Raw genomic sequence first — 16,036 nt, 5'->3', positions numbered from 1 at the left:
AGATATATAGACTGTATTGTTATAATTTTTTTTCTTTTAAATATTACAAACGACGCGCCATTTCCCTCTGAGCGATAATTAAAGGTTTTGTTTACGTTCGCTGAGACGTCAACCGTTTTGTTCGGAATCAGCACTGAGTTGCAAAGGTGCAAGACAACGCCGGAGTAGGACAGTTGGTGTTAGTACATTTAATGTCGAGATGTTTACAATAAGGCTGTATATAGTACAGTCATTGAGTTGAATTAAAAAAAAATGGTTGGCTGTATGTAGTTGAGTTTGATTAAAAAAAAATAGCTGGCTGTATATAGTATAGTTGGATTAAAAATGAAAAAAATAGTTGGCTGTATGTGGTTGAGTTTGATTTTAAAAAAATATAGCTGGCTGTATATAGTATAGTTGGATTAAAAATGAAAAAAATTGTTGGCTGTATGTAGTTGAGTTGAATTAAAAAAATATTGCTGACTGTATATACTACAGTTGAAATAAAAAAAAGAAAAAAGCAGTTGTCTGTATGTGGTTCAATTTAATTGATTTTGAAATTAGAATATAATCTTTGCATGTATTTTTATATGAATATACAATAAAATTGACGTAAGAATTTCTTTAAAACTTCAATGAGCTCGGAAAGCAATGGTATAATACATTCTGCCACAGTTTCATTAACCGTTTTGTAAATAGTAAGTTATGTAATCATTATTATATTAAAAGCGTTAAGCCGATTTTGTTAAAATTTACGTTTCTTAAAACAATCACGTGATATATACTTAAATATAAAGTAGGCAAAACTCTTCTGTATTTATCAATTTTACTTATGACACTAAAAGGTTTTAATTTACGAGAGAGTTTTATAGAAATCAATAGAGCAAATTGAAAAGGAAGAACAATTCCGCTTGAAATTTTATAACCACAGACTGTTAAAATGACATAGATAATATAAAAAAAAATATCAGTTTATTAAATATGTTGTACGATATTCATTTAAATGAAACTAATATTTTAGGGTTTAAAACCGACCTTTCGGTTACTTTTCACCAACCGTGATCCTCGGTTGCTGTGAGGTAAAATTTTATTTCATAAAAAAAATATTTAATTATACATTGTTTGTATATATGTTAATACATATTGCAATTTTTAAATAACTTTAGTATAAAAAACTACTACACATGCACATTACACTGGTTCTCGTAAGACTAAAAAATTTTCATAATTCCAATATATCCCGTTATATTTTTGTCAATACCAACTTTTTCATACCAAAAATAATATTCTCAAGTTCTGTTTTAATATATATCTTGCGGATAGACCCGTGTGATAGCTCTAGTTGTGTTAATCCCCTGTCTAGTTCACAAGTGCCCCTCACCAGTACGAGCTACCTACTGTTTAAAGAATCCAGTGACAACGAAAATATCTTGAAAAATGTCTATCGGTACGTAATACGCAGATTCGTGAAAAAAAAAAATTCATCGAAATCTTTACAGATTTTGGTAATAATAAAGTTTTGCACATAAATCTTATGAGATTTTATTTTTTATAACATATTGATAATTTTACCAAAATCTAAAATAAGTGAGTAGCCTATGTTACTACCTACTATATCGCCTATCTGAAGCAAAAGTCTCGTAGAATTCGGTCAAACCGTCTCAAAGATTAGATTGGACAAACAGACAGATAAAAATTAATAAGAATCGTTATATATATATATATATATATATATAAATATATATATATATTTATATATATTTCGATATAAAATATACTTTTTAACATAAAAGCAGTGTTGAAGTAAATCTACGCGAGCCAGATTCCAATCCGCTAACGAAGTAATTAAGTATTTTTTTGTTTCCCAAAATCTTTGAGTACAACCGCGTATTGTACCTACGTTCCCGTGGGAGTCCCGGGATAAGCTGTTCCGAATCTTCATAGAAACAGGATTATATGCAAATTGGTCAACTAGTTTTTACGTAACACACAAATGTACACAATAAAAAATGTGTAAACTTAATTCTCCCTGCCATACATATATTTATTTACTTGTGACAGCCCTATCATTATACTACTGACAGCCCTGACGACTTTACTACCAACAATAAAAACCAACATATAAAAATAATGTCGTGATATAAATCAAACAAACAGACAAACACACAATATCAACTTACATATACATTATTATATGAATAAAAATCTCTGTGTAAGCAGCCCTTAACTTCCAAGAACGTACTTTCACATTTAACTTCTTGCTATTATACTTTCGTAGAATAATATATCTTATTTATGTAGCAATAAGTACTAAAATTTCATGTATCTATAAATTGTATGGAATTTATGTTGTTCATAGTACGATTAATTCAAGCATACGATAATACGACTTATCTGTATGTGGATATGAATTAAAATCTTATGTGGTAATTATTGGTACAAAATTTTAGTTTTAATACAATAATAACAAGTAAATTTTAACGATATGCTCGAGAAATAAGGCTCAAATTTCATTGAACTAAATTTCTACTGATTGTACTATAATGAATACAAGTAAATATAAACCGTATGCTGTAGACATAAACCTCAATTTGTATTACAATATGTGATTAAATTGGAGCGAATCGTGCGCACTATTACTGCTGTTCGAAATCGTGTTCTTTTTTTAAAAAGTTTCAAATTTTCTTTAATGTAATGCGGTTGGTGTTTAAGGAGTATTTTATCATGTTACTTAAATGGCCTCAGGGCCAACAACTTAGAATTTGTTTAATATATAACCAGCAATTTATTTTTATTGATTTTTAAAATTACATCTAATCATTTTTTAATTTGAAACGTATTTTAAAATAATCTTATTCTAATATATGAATTCGTTGCATAAAAATAACTGGCAGCGTGGCGTTGAAAAAAATTAAAACGTTAAATTTCAAATTCGGAACGTTCAGTTCAGCGTCCGTCGTGAGAGCGGAAGCAACGCCTGTTGTGATATACTTTTTATTTTATTCGCAACTAACATAAACATGCAGCGAGTTACTTGAACTTTGTTTTGAGGACGTGGCATTTGCATTTGGCTTTATATAGTAGGTCCAGACCCATATGGCATTAAAAAAAAACTTATAATTTTAAAACAAATGAACAAAAATAAATATTTAAATTTGGAACGGGAACATAGTAACACACATTTTTCTATGTTCCGTCACATTTCCTCATCAGTTTGGGTAGCACTTATTGCGTTGTAATAAAGTTGAATTTTGATTGGCTGAGAGTCGCATAATAAAAAATAGCAAACTAACACGTGATGCCATAATCACATATATACATTTTATTCCATACAAATAGAGTCGATTTTCGTTTGGCTTTGAATATAATACCAAAAATTCAAATTTGGAACGCGAAAGCAGTCTTATGAAGATTAAATTGATTGGCTTCCCATACTAATTATAAATTGACATTATGCTATTCCCTAAACCTTATTACCATTACGTAGAGTATATTTTCCAATGGCATTTCATTAGAACAAATATCTGCCAAGAAGTGGCGTGATCTTAATATTGATGACTCTTAACTACATATAAATAAAGTCTATTTTTATATAGCATATGATTGCATAATTATTATGTATTTTATTTGTCTCATATTCATACGATCACTGCATGTTCTAAATTTGATGTTTTTATTTTTCTTATCAATTTCCCGCCGTTTCGTTTGGAAATATGTTTTTGATTATCAATTAATATTATTATATAAAATATATTTTATTGTAATAATTAATTCCAAATAAAGTCTGATTAAAACTGTTATCTGTATTAGTGAGTAAACTTTTTCAACTGGCCTTAAACTTCTGAACTGTTGGCTGTTAGGTAATAATTTAGACGTCTTTTATAAACAAGATGGCGTTGAACTTTATTCAATGTCAAGGGTATGATAGCATCATAGATTGTTTGTTTGCATAAAATGTTTATATATAATAAGAAAATGTCTACTATATATTTCTTTATACAAGACTTTGTATGACTTATTTTTATATTTGAGGAATTATCCATTTTCTTACGTATTAGTTATTGAGTCTTTTATAAACGCTGAACTGACAGTTTGAACGTGTATTAAGCCTGGGTTTATACTATTATATACAAACTTTGTTTATAACAAACTTAGATAGTGTGAGTTTAGTTAATGGCAGCTATTATAAAGGTGTTTATGAGATAGAGTGGTCGACGACGGATACACACCGGGCGGGACACGCAACAATGCCCTTAGTACTAGTAACACGTCACACTACATACGGTGCGTTTCCCATTTCCCAATAATCAATGTGAAACTATTAACGATTCGTTTGTTGATTTGTGTATGTATACTTGTGGTAAGTTTACATGGTTGGAGCGATTGCATCGAAACTGGTGCAGCAAACATTAGTATTGAGTAAATATATATTTATTAAACGTATATATATATATATTATAAAAAAAAAATTGGTAATGTTTTTGGGTTCTCACATACAGAGGCAAGATTTTAGTAGGAGTTAAAATACTTTAAGACCTACACTTTAGATATATTTTTATTGATATATATATATATATAGTGAACTCACCCGTCTTTCCCCACGAAAGTCTCCTTCGCCGTAATCCCGTTGTAATGTATCCTGTTCTCAACCTCACCGTCCACAAGGACGTCTGTCATAACGAAATTTACGATCTCCTTGTTCAAGTGCCTTCTCAAATATTTAATGTCATTTAGGACCTTTTTGGTGTTAGGATGTATGTGTTCGTGCCTTAGGCTCCTATTGCCCACACTTGAGATGTCACTGTCACCGTAGTTTGACATTTCAACGTCACTGTCACTGTAAACTGACATTCGACTGTCACTGTCACTGATGTCACAATTGATGGAACCGAGTAACAGCAGCAATAGAACCGGCGTACGAATCATCTTCCTCCACGAGGGTATGTCAGATTTCTTCTTAGCTTTTGGAGATTTCAATTCCATTGTGAATCTGTAACATATATAAATAAATATAAAGAATTAAATATAATTATGTATCTCTTTGTAATATAAAAATAAAAGATTTTCACTGTTTGCAACGTCTATTAAATGGCTAGATCAATTTTGATACTTCCAAGTTCAACTGTATAGTCCATATATTCAACGAAATAACTTAGTGCTATTCATTTAGGACCTCCATCCTGTTATCAATGTAAATAATAAAAAAAAAAACTGTCAAAGTCACGCAAACAACATGACATTGTCGTAATAATTTTACGAATTCGTCCAAAAGTAATAATTTAAATTTTTAAATAAGAATTAAATAACAGATAATTATTACTGAATGATCAGAGAAAAATATGAATACATTACTGTTTCACGTTAAGACGGCATCACATAGAGATGACCCGAATCTCAGACGTTTCAAGTAAAAACTAACACATTATACAGTGATAAACACATTGCGTGAAATAAGGCCGTTTACAAACGAGCGTTTTATTAACAGCCCGAACGCTGAACGCAAACGCTGGAACGTAGCTGTGAAATAAACGTAATGTAATGTAAAATTTACAATTAATTTATCGCCTGCAACGACTTTGATGAAACATCTCATTTCTGAAATATGTTATATGCAGTTGATTTTGAAGCGAAAATTAAAGTGTTTGATGTTGTATATATATATATATATATATATATGTGTGTGTGTGTGTGTGTGTATAATCCGACAAGTTATCACGAGATATCAAACACAGACAGACATACATGTAATTTAAATTAACTATACTTCATCACTGACTTTGTCTCAATTTGTGACTAATTGTAAGATCGAATACGCTAGCTTGCCAGTCTGATACTACATACGAAGAGTTTCACGTTTCTCACTCATGAACCAACATTAATGCTCTATGTGAGACGTTACGTATGAAAAATAGTTAACGTTCCGTATTTAGTGATTCAAACTTACTAATCGTTCTGTGGTTTCGTAGTTCGTTCGAATATTATATAGTTTCCTTACTACAAGTCGCTACCAACACTTTTCAGTGTCAACCTAAATCAAAGCTATATATACGTGAGAACTTTTAATGTAAAAGTATAGAATGTTACACTTTCAAACCGACAGTTTGTAGTTAGATTAAGTCTCTTCGTATTTAGGGTTCATTGTTGTGAAGTAGCGAAGGTTAAAAATTAACTTTTTCCAATACTTTTGTATAATAATATAAAGTATTATATGACCATAAAGAAAATACTGACAGATAAGTACATGAGATTTAAGAATTATCACAAAATACAGGATAGCCATAAATTTGGTTCAGCCTTATCATTTCACATGTATATATATGTGTCTGTCTGTTTGTATGCCTTAATCTCAGTAACTATTGATCGTATTTAATAAAATTATTTCGTTGGTGCAAAGAATAATATATATATTGACTTGTTAAGGTCCCAGTGTATGTTACATTACGATAATAGGAAAGGTGGATTCAGTATACTAGCAGGAACCAGGGGACGATTTTTATTCCAAAGGTGGCACACGAGAAGACGGCCTGCTTGATGGGCAGTAGACAGTCGCACATGGACATACGCGTCATCTATGTTGCGTTGCCACTTGCCAATCTTCGTTTTTGTGGTAAGGGAGGGGTGGGAATAAGGAGATAGAAGGAAAGGGTGGGAATAGGGAAAGGGCAACCGGCTCTCTCACACATAGGACGAAACGCAGCCTTTAAAGACTACCTCGCGCCGATTTTCTGTGAGTGTGGTACTTCCCCGGTCGAGTCCATGTTCGAACTGGAGTAACTTGACCAGAGCTAGGCTTTACCTTAAAGTATTGTTAATTACGAAATGTAATATAAACATATAGTTTGGTTAATGAGATCTAAGATCACCTCGTCTGCCCGTGATCACGGTTGCTGCAAAGTAACCGAAACGTCGGGATTATGTAGTTTTTAAATAATAAAAACCGCGTAGTATATCCGAATAATACTAGTTTCATATAGTTTGGTATTGAAATTTTGTATTTTAAAGGAATATTTATCTCGAACAGAGTTTGGATACGCGAAAAGAAAAACCGCAGGTCAAAAGCTAGCTCACATAAAATAATAAACGAATGAGATAAAAAAAAAAATATAAATTTATTATTGATAAATAAAGTGATATTAATAATCTTATCTTAGCAAAGAAAACATTTATTATATATATATATACATATAAAATTTAATAATATAAGTTAATTTTAACTGTTATCTCGCGATACTCAACTGGATAACAGTAACTCGGAATGTTAAATGTCTCGGCTTGTTAGTGTTAATTGTGAGCCGGCTTATACCTACTTCAGCTATGAAGATGAACGCGTCACGAGTTACTATGACGGAACGTTTGACGGTGTTTGGCCAACTTGGCCAATGTTGGCCAAACATCGTCAAATGTTATATATATATATATTATTGATGTTTTTCTGTTCGTTATATTCAATATGATGCTTAAATATTTTTTAAACGCCATTTTTGGCAACCAACCGGTAGCGACATCTATCGTGTGTCGTGTGACTTGAAACCCCATACAATTGTTATGGGTTGATACTTCAGGAACTATCAATAATTCGGAGAAAAATTATAGTCTATATCCTATTCTGATAAATAAACTATATTAATGCGAAATTTCATCGAAATTAATCCAGCAGTTTTTACGTGGAAGTGTAACAAACATCATCCTATTTTCTTATTTATATTATAAGTAAATTTAATTCCCTTTATTTATGTTTAAAAACTAGGAAAATCTCACAGTCATTAAGAATATAGATAACATCAATATAATGGGATAAATTCAGTTTAAACCGTCTGAAACAATTCAGACGTAACTTTTGCTGGCCGATAGATATGGTTTAAGAAAAATTTTAATCTAAAGTACAATGTTATTGTATTACACGACTTGTACAGTCAAGTAAAAGATCCTGTTTTTCACACATAAATCGTGACAAATGATAAAGTTATGAGACGAAACCTCTCATCATTCCATGGATTCACCGTGCGGGTGCGGAGTCCACCGTTGCAGGGAGAGGAGCTGCGACAGTGCCTGGGACTTGCCCCAGGTGTAGGTTTAAGGCCCCTATCTGACGCGCATTAAACGCTCACCTCCACCGTCCAAGCTCCTCTCTCCTAACCATATTTGAAACGAACCTACTAGGGCTGCCTTCGAAGTACGTTCCAAGAATGAACTGATGTTAGTTCTGGACAGGCCCAAGTCTTTCAGTTGGTTGTAGAGACTTAGCCGTTATAGCTCTCGTTCCCACTTCTCCCGCGTATAAATCCACGACGAACCTATTTCGAGTGAGTTCGTTAGTGAGCTCGTAATATTTGTTGACCTTGATGGCATGGTCCTTGGGGTTGTTGGTTTCCCAAGGAGCCGTGAGCTCTACTGATTAATTAACGTGAAACTATAGGTATTGACTTTCATTGTTATAACTCATACTAAGGTTACATTAATTTAAGTATTTCCAAACTATTGTTATTCGATGTTCTTCCTAACGATCCGTATGTTTGTAAATCACTCTGAATATCAAAATATATATAAAAAAGTAACTTTAGTTACACTATTTACACCTCAAGAACGGCTGAACCGATTTGGATGAAAATAAGCGGGGTGATAGCATAGAACAAGGAGACTGGCAGGTATTTCAACTTAAAAAAATCTAATTATATATTAAAACTTCGTTTTATTTACGAAATATCATTAAAATGATGATTTTCGTGTAAATCACTTGCAAACTGTGAATAGCTACACACATCACGTCACATCCTTAACGATCCAAAGAATATTACTATTAACTACGTGTTAGTCATTATTAGTCGTAAAACTATATACAACTTTATCCTATTACAATGTACTAAGGAAATATTTTAAAGAAATTAATGATTTTCCTGTTCAAATGAAACATCTAAGGTGGTAGCCTAGCTGTGGTCATGCAACTACAGATCAAACATGGGCTGGCTCGACCTGGGAAGTACCACCCTCTCACAGAAGATCGGCGTGAAGCAGTCTCCAATGGCTGAGTGAGAGAGTGGGTAGCCCTTTCCCTTTTCCCTTTTCCGAACCTTTCCTCTCCCCTTTCCCCAAATAAAAGTGGCAACGCATCCGCAAAATTATTTTGCGGCTGTCCATGGGAAACAGCACTACCTCGATCAGGTAGGCCGTCTGCTCCTTTGCTCCCTTTTTCTTATTAAAAAAAAAAAATTCAATGATTATATTTTCCAAATAATTTTTAGGTTATTTTTAAAAACCTTATCGAAAATATTACAGCACGTTTACTATAAGTCTGCATAGCACAACGTTGTACGCGTTTCACGTTTCACATACAATAATCATTGATACTATACGATGTATGAATACAAAACTATTAACTCTACGTATGTAGTATTATTGTCAACGTTAATTTATCGATAAAACCTACAACTTAATTATTATAATATCACATAAATAATGCATGTATAGGGTTTTCCATTAAGGGCGCTTGATCGTGCAGAACTTCCATCGTAGCGTGTGCTGTGTGGCACGTAGCGCCGTCCTGTTGAAACCACATGTTGTCCAGATCCATATTCTCGATTTCAGGCCAAAAGAAGTTGGTTATCATCGACCGGTATCGCTCACCATTGACGGTGACGGCCACACCATTATCGTTTTCGAAAAAATACGGACCAATCACGCCTCCGGCCCAAAATCCGCACCAAACAGTCACTTTCTGCGGGTGCATTGCCACTTGGTGAACCTCGTGTGGATTGGTCTCGTCCCAAATACGGCAATTTTGCTTGTTGACATAGCCATTCATCCAAAAATGCGCCTCGTCGCTGAAGATGATTTTTTTGCCAAAATCGGCGTCAAATTCCAACTGCTCTAATGCCCAGTCAGCGAACACACGGCGCTGTCTATGGTCATTAACCTTGAGCTCTTGGGTCAGCTGGATCTTGTACGGGTGCAGGCTCAAGTCACAACGCAAAATTCGCCAAGTTGTCGTCTGCGAAAGGCCGAGTTCCTGTGCGCGACGCGGAATTGACTGCCGCGGGTTTTCGAGGACACTGTCGCGCACAGCGGCGATATTCTCGGCAGATCTCGCGTTACGTTGACGCACGGGAACCGGCTGATTGTTAACTGACCCGGTTGACTCGAATTTGTCCACCAATCGACGGATAGTCGACTCGGCAGGACGATCATCGCGACCGTAAAACGGGCGAAGTGCGCGGAACGTTGCTCGAACTGAAGACCCATTTTCATAAAACAATTTTATGATTTGCACGTGCTGCTCGACACTGTAACCTACCATGGTGGTTTGGGAGGACGGAATGAATATAACACACTGCATTTGACAGCTGTCACTCAAACAACATGGCCGCAATCAGCTGTCAAAGTTCAAGCGTCCCTATTGGAAAACCCTTTATGTTTTTTGAGTTACATAAAATCGAAATTATTGGACAGATTTTGATTAAACTTTTTTAATATTTAGATCAAAATAAAAGAATAACATTCTATATAATCGCTGCACAGTTAAAATAATGCTCTTATATGCACGGAAAATAATAAGAATATCCCTAAGTACGATGCAAGAAATTGAAATCTCGAATACTATGAACACAACGTTCGTTGTTGGCGAAACGTCAAAATGTATCGAAGAATTTACGGGTATTGAATATTTTGTAATGAGTAGGTACTGTGTCTGTTGATAGGAATATGGCTTAGTTGATGGAACCCTGAAATTGAGGTTTACGGGACATCATCATGACCTTCACGGTAGTCCAAGGAACTGCTCATACCTTGAATACAGAGGCTGTTCCTCCACACGTCTTTGAGACGATTCCATCTTTTAAGCACAGCGTAGGTTTTAAACAATCTGCCTAACTCTTTTCTCCTTACCTAAAAATTGCTCACCTAATAGGCCGTATATAGCCACAGAATCTCTGCCATCTTAGTCCCAAATTACTCCAGTAATAGAAAACCACTGACGGACGGGGAAAGAAAACATCGTGAGGAAACCTGGTCTTATAATTTCGAATTATATGATTGAAATCGCCAATCCGTCTTGAGCGAGCGAGGTGATTAACGCTCTAACCTTCTCCATGTGAGAAGAGGCTTTTGCTCAGCAGTGAGCTCCTATAGACTGATGATGATGATGATGATGATTAAAATTCCGTCAAATATATATATATTTTTCATAACCAGGGTAATATTCGTCTCGCAAGAACCACGTTGACCCTAAATTATCATAACGCGTCCCAAAACCCATAGCCTTTCGTAAGAATCCTTAACCCATATCAAACAATACGTTTTGTAACTAATGTGCATAATTAAACATAAATCTATTGCGTACCGATTGAAATTAACTTGAATAGTTAAATTTAACTCGTATTTTAAATCAAGCTTACATTCTAACAGTTTGTTTGAAATGTTTTATCAAGAAGACAGTTATTTTTATCTAGGTATAATAACAGAAGATAGCCCATAGCTTTTTCATTTTTAGAAAACCTATATTCCTTATTAGGATGTGGTTGTTTCTGTGAAGAAATATATTAAAAAATTCATCTGCCCGAGCTGGAATCGAACCTGTATCTCCAGAAAATGTGTTCTACCAGCTCGCTAACAATTTAGCTGTTCATTAAGAACATTCCTACCACAAGTTTGAATCACTGCATACGAAGCGTTTCCCGTTTTTTAACTTTAATTTAACTATCCAAGATAAATATATGTGTGTGTGTGTGTGTGTGTGTGTGTGTGTGTATTATCATCACCAAAAAAAAAAGCATTTACTTAAAAGGAAAATTCGTTAGAATTTAGTTAAGATTAATCAAAATATAAAGAGTTTAAAATTAGCAACTGCATTAAGGGAGACCTTGGTATCTTCAAAATTGAGATCTGTCGAGCTCAAGCTATGATAACTGTAATCCAGGGGCCGGAGACGGCGTCTCCTGACGATTGAGACGACATCAGGTATGAACCGATAATTCTCATCACCATCAGTTACTCTCTGATTAATATTATTAATTTTTTTGCTCGTTAAAATAGCAAATAACTCTATATCTTTCGATAGAACCATCTCTAAAAGCTTCCTTAGTACGTGTTTGTAACTACAGCTCTCTTGTACGATCTCTATAAATATTTGCTATGTAAAGCAAATGGCCTCGTTACATCCATACTTAGACGCAATAAACCTAGTAGCCGACATACGACTTTACTTGTTATATAACAGACGAAGCTTTTCTTATTACGCTTAACACGAGTCTCCACACACTCCAAACAGGACGTTTATAGTTCGACGATAAATCACATCACAATTAAGTTTAAAAAACAGCTAAATTGATCGGGGTTTTTAAATAAGAGATACAGTAAATAATAAGAGATATAATCAAAATTTACAAAAGCATTAAGTAACCGCTGTAGCTCAAATGTCTGTATTATCAAGGTGCGGGTTCGATTCCCGGCACGAATTTTATCATTTTTCTTCATTTTTCCTAAATTTATAACTGAAATATAATTTTAATTATGTATTATGTCAAAATTATCATTCAATATTAAGTCCCTTTTACTTTTACGATCCAACCGCGTTGTTTAATACGATAATAGTTTGCTTAACACGAGTGCACATCGTGACTACGTACGTTGCGTTTCCAGTTTCTCATTCATCAACCCAAGTTAATACTACGTGAAGATTTACGTATGTATGAAAAAATGTTATCGCTAGATATTTAGTGAAATATTTTTTTAATAAAAATTAATTAAATTACAAGATATTAATGAATAATCTTAAATAACGATCGCTTTGAGACTACGCACATTTAGTCTAGTGACGTCACAATCAAATCAACAACTGAATAAGTCATAACAACAACTAAATTACAATGTCACCATAATTAATAATATTTATATGATCAATGTTGATAGTAATTATAACAGTTAATTTGTTGTTTTTTACGTACATTTTAAATTATTTTTTTTGTGTATATATTTTTCATATAAACATTGATTTCTAAATCTTTGTCTATTCATGTGTGTATATAATTTAAAAGTGCAATAGTTTTTGTAACTACCTTCCTCATTTTAAATAGCATATATATATATATATATATATATATATATATATATATATAGTCACAGAAAAATCTAGGCGTATTTGATTTAAAAACGTCACACTACCACAAAATCTATATAAACACATACATATATGATGTCCAAAATCATCAAAAATCAATGAAAATCCCACCAAAAATTTTTTTTTACATACGCACCGTTTCAATAATTCCTTCTTATATATACCTGATAGTCAATTAAAACGCTCTCGTATTAAGTAGTTGACATCAGCTGAAGTGCCTATTTTATTGAATTTATTGTCATACGGCGAGCTCATTAAATATTATATTTTGGACACACACACACACACACACACACACACACACACATATATATATATATGGTACTCGCGATTACAGTTCAAAGTTCGATTATAATAAGATGCGAGATGACTTGTTGGAGTTATCTATTAAGCAACTAACATTAGAGCATATAATATATATATATATATATATATATATATAATATTTTATATATAATAAAAGAAAATATCGTATAACGATGCAAAATATAAAAGATTTATGTTCCGGTAATTACAAAATAAATGCGACTACCACTAGTCTGCCTCGTCAGACCGAGCGAGAGTTCAACGTTTTTTCATTCGTAAACGTTAATACTATTCGAGTTGCTGATTTAAAATAGAAAACTTGTAGTAATTCCACTTATTTTTTTATATGTATTTTGGTATCGAATACGTTTTGTGAATTAAATACGTAAACGTTAAACTATCCGTGTGTTACCTGCGGAAACTCCTAGTAAGGATAGATAATACACGAATATTATTTACACATGTAACTAAAAAAGTCGCCTTCCGACGTCGGAAAGTAAGTTTTTCGTTAAATTATGAATATCATAAAAAAAGTAATTTTTGCTTCATTAAAATTTATTTATTTGGGACCGTTTTGCTTTTGTTGATAATTTTAATGTATAAATTTACCATTCGTTTGATTGTTCACGGTGGGTACATACTAAGGGTTTACCTACGTTTGATGATAGCCTTATACTGAATACAAATACGTGCTTCTGTGTGTTAACTAGAAAAATTTCGTATGTCGTGACTATTCAAACTTATATTAAACATATATAGCTATGTTTATATGTGGAAAAATTATATATATATATATTTAACTGTATTAAATGCTCTTGAAGTAAAACTAATTTCTAACCACGATAACTGTATTAATTACTAAGGTTCTATATAAATATATCAACGCAACTAATGTTTTTTTTTTACGTAGGTATAATTTAAGATAATTTTAATTTTAAATTACACGTATGGAATTGTAAATTTTATTGGACAAAAATTTTTTTTTAAGAGAAAGTCAACCCGATTTGTCCGTGAGTACTCGGCTCGTTTAATTATTGTGTTTGATAATTTTTTTCATCAAAACATATCGTCTTTTCGTATCGTAAAGCAGTTATTTATCAACGAGAACAACGTTTTAATGATTAAAATTAATTTTAACGAGATTTTTTTATGTACATAATTTTATATAAAATAAATTATCGAAAATAATAATTACCTAAATCAATGAAATCCACGAATAAGTCACTCTACACTTGTGTATATAAAACTTAATGTATCACAGCATATATATATATATATTATTTTTTAAATAAACTTTTTACGCGCGCAACCTTTCAGCGGATCGTCATAGTGCACGCGTGTTGACAGCACGGGCGCTCGGCCGCGACTGGTTCTAGTCTAGACTCGCCAGAGAATGTCCAAGTCGTAATGGCGGACATCGTACGATCAAAAAAAAAGACTGCTTTCCCCGCGAACAGGTGAAGTTTATAGCAATTAAAAATACTTGGCCTTACATATGTACATATATAAATATATATATATATATATATTTATCATTTATCTATATGTATATATATTTAGTTTTATCAGTACGTGTAAAGTGATGTTTTTTTTTCCTAATAATATAATTCTATCTATCAAACGAACCACGTGTTCGCTTTAAGTATTATATAACTGTATTATGAATCATTCCCTGATCGACGTAACACATATTTTTCTGGTCGCAAGCCAAACATTTTTTTTGTAGGAATCGTCGGAATAAACGTTTTTCTTGTATTCTAAGATAGCCTTTGTTGTTCATCTTGCCAAATTTCAATCGGACACTTTCATTGTATACTAGCTCCGCTCGCGATCTCGTCTATTATTTAAGACTTTTCTATTGGTGACGACAATGAAAACTAATCACCAATATAAAAGTATTGGAACTTACTCTTTATTATGTCAACCGTCCATCAAAATCGATCAATTCTCAGACATCACTATCACAGATAAAAAATTCAAATAATGTTTTTTTTTTTTTAATTATTATATCTACATGATATTGCATTTTATTTGCGACATTAAAGTATTTATATCAACCTAGTCTCAATGTTAATGTTTATCGTAAACAATAATTTACTAAGAATTAATAATCACTAAACAGAACCTACTACGAGTTCGCATCGTTAGAATACATACGTTGCGTTCGGCGTTTATTAATGGAAAAGTGATGACGCTAAGTATTTAATTTGCGATTATTTTTTTTTCATATTATCTGTGTAAATTTAAATTTAAATTCAATTAATTATCTATATATATTTTTAAAATAAAATCATAATTATAGGACGTTTGATACAACATAAATCGGTTCCGTCCGATTTTTTGTTAAAAAAAATTACATCGTAAAAAAATTACAATCGGTCATTTGCTATTTCAATAGTAATATGTACATAAAACAGCCTTTTATTAGAAATCTTATCACCATAACTTGCTTAATATTAACCGATGTGACGCCATGACCGGTGTGACATTAAATTAATCATGGTGACGCCGATGACGTGACATCGTCATCACGGAATGCGTCAGAATGAATTATTCCATACAGTTTGTTATCTTTACGCCATGTGGATTTATTTATTGATAGGAATATTTAAGAATTTAATAATAACATCTGTATGTAAAATA

General features: G+C 32.6%; 1 protein-coding gene across 5 annotated transcripts in view; it reads right to left on the bottom strand.

The window, feature by feature from the left end:
• LOC116776981 (uncharacterized) overlaps positions 1-14,770 on the bottom strand; it is a 33,571-nt gene extending 18,801 nt beyond the window's left edge. For 2 of the 5 annotated variants that reach the window (XM_061529000.1, XM_061529004.1), the window contains exons 1-2: positions 14,589-14,769; positions 4,568-4,969 (exon numbers count right to left, since the gene is read on the bottom strand). In XM_061529000.1, coding sequence (XP_061384984.1) covers positions 4,568-4,962 — 395 coding nt within the window. In that variant the 5' untranslated portion in view covers positions 4,963-4,969; positions 14,589-14,769. Of the gene's footprint in view, positions 1-4,567; positions 4,970-14,588 lie in introns of all 5 variants that reach the window. The other 3 variants (XM_061529003.1, XM_061529002.1, XM_061529001.1) reach the window with 2 other exon arrangements.
• Positions 14,771-16,036: the final 1,266 nt, after the last annotated feature.

This window comes from Danaus plexippus (genome assembly GCF_018135715.1).
Source record: "Danaus plexippus chromosome 29 unlocalized genomic scaffold, MEX_DaPlex mxdp_36, whole genome shotgun sequence".
Taxonomy (NCBI): domain Eukaryota; kingdom Metazoa; phylum Arthropoda; class Insecta; order Lepidoptera; family Nymphalidae; genus Danaus; species Danaus plexippus.
This window is presented reverse-complemented; position numbering and strand designations above follow the sequence as displayed.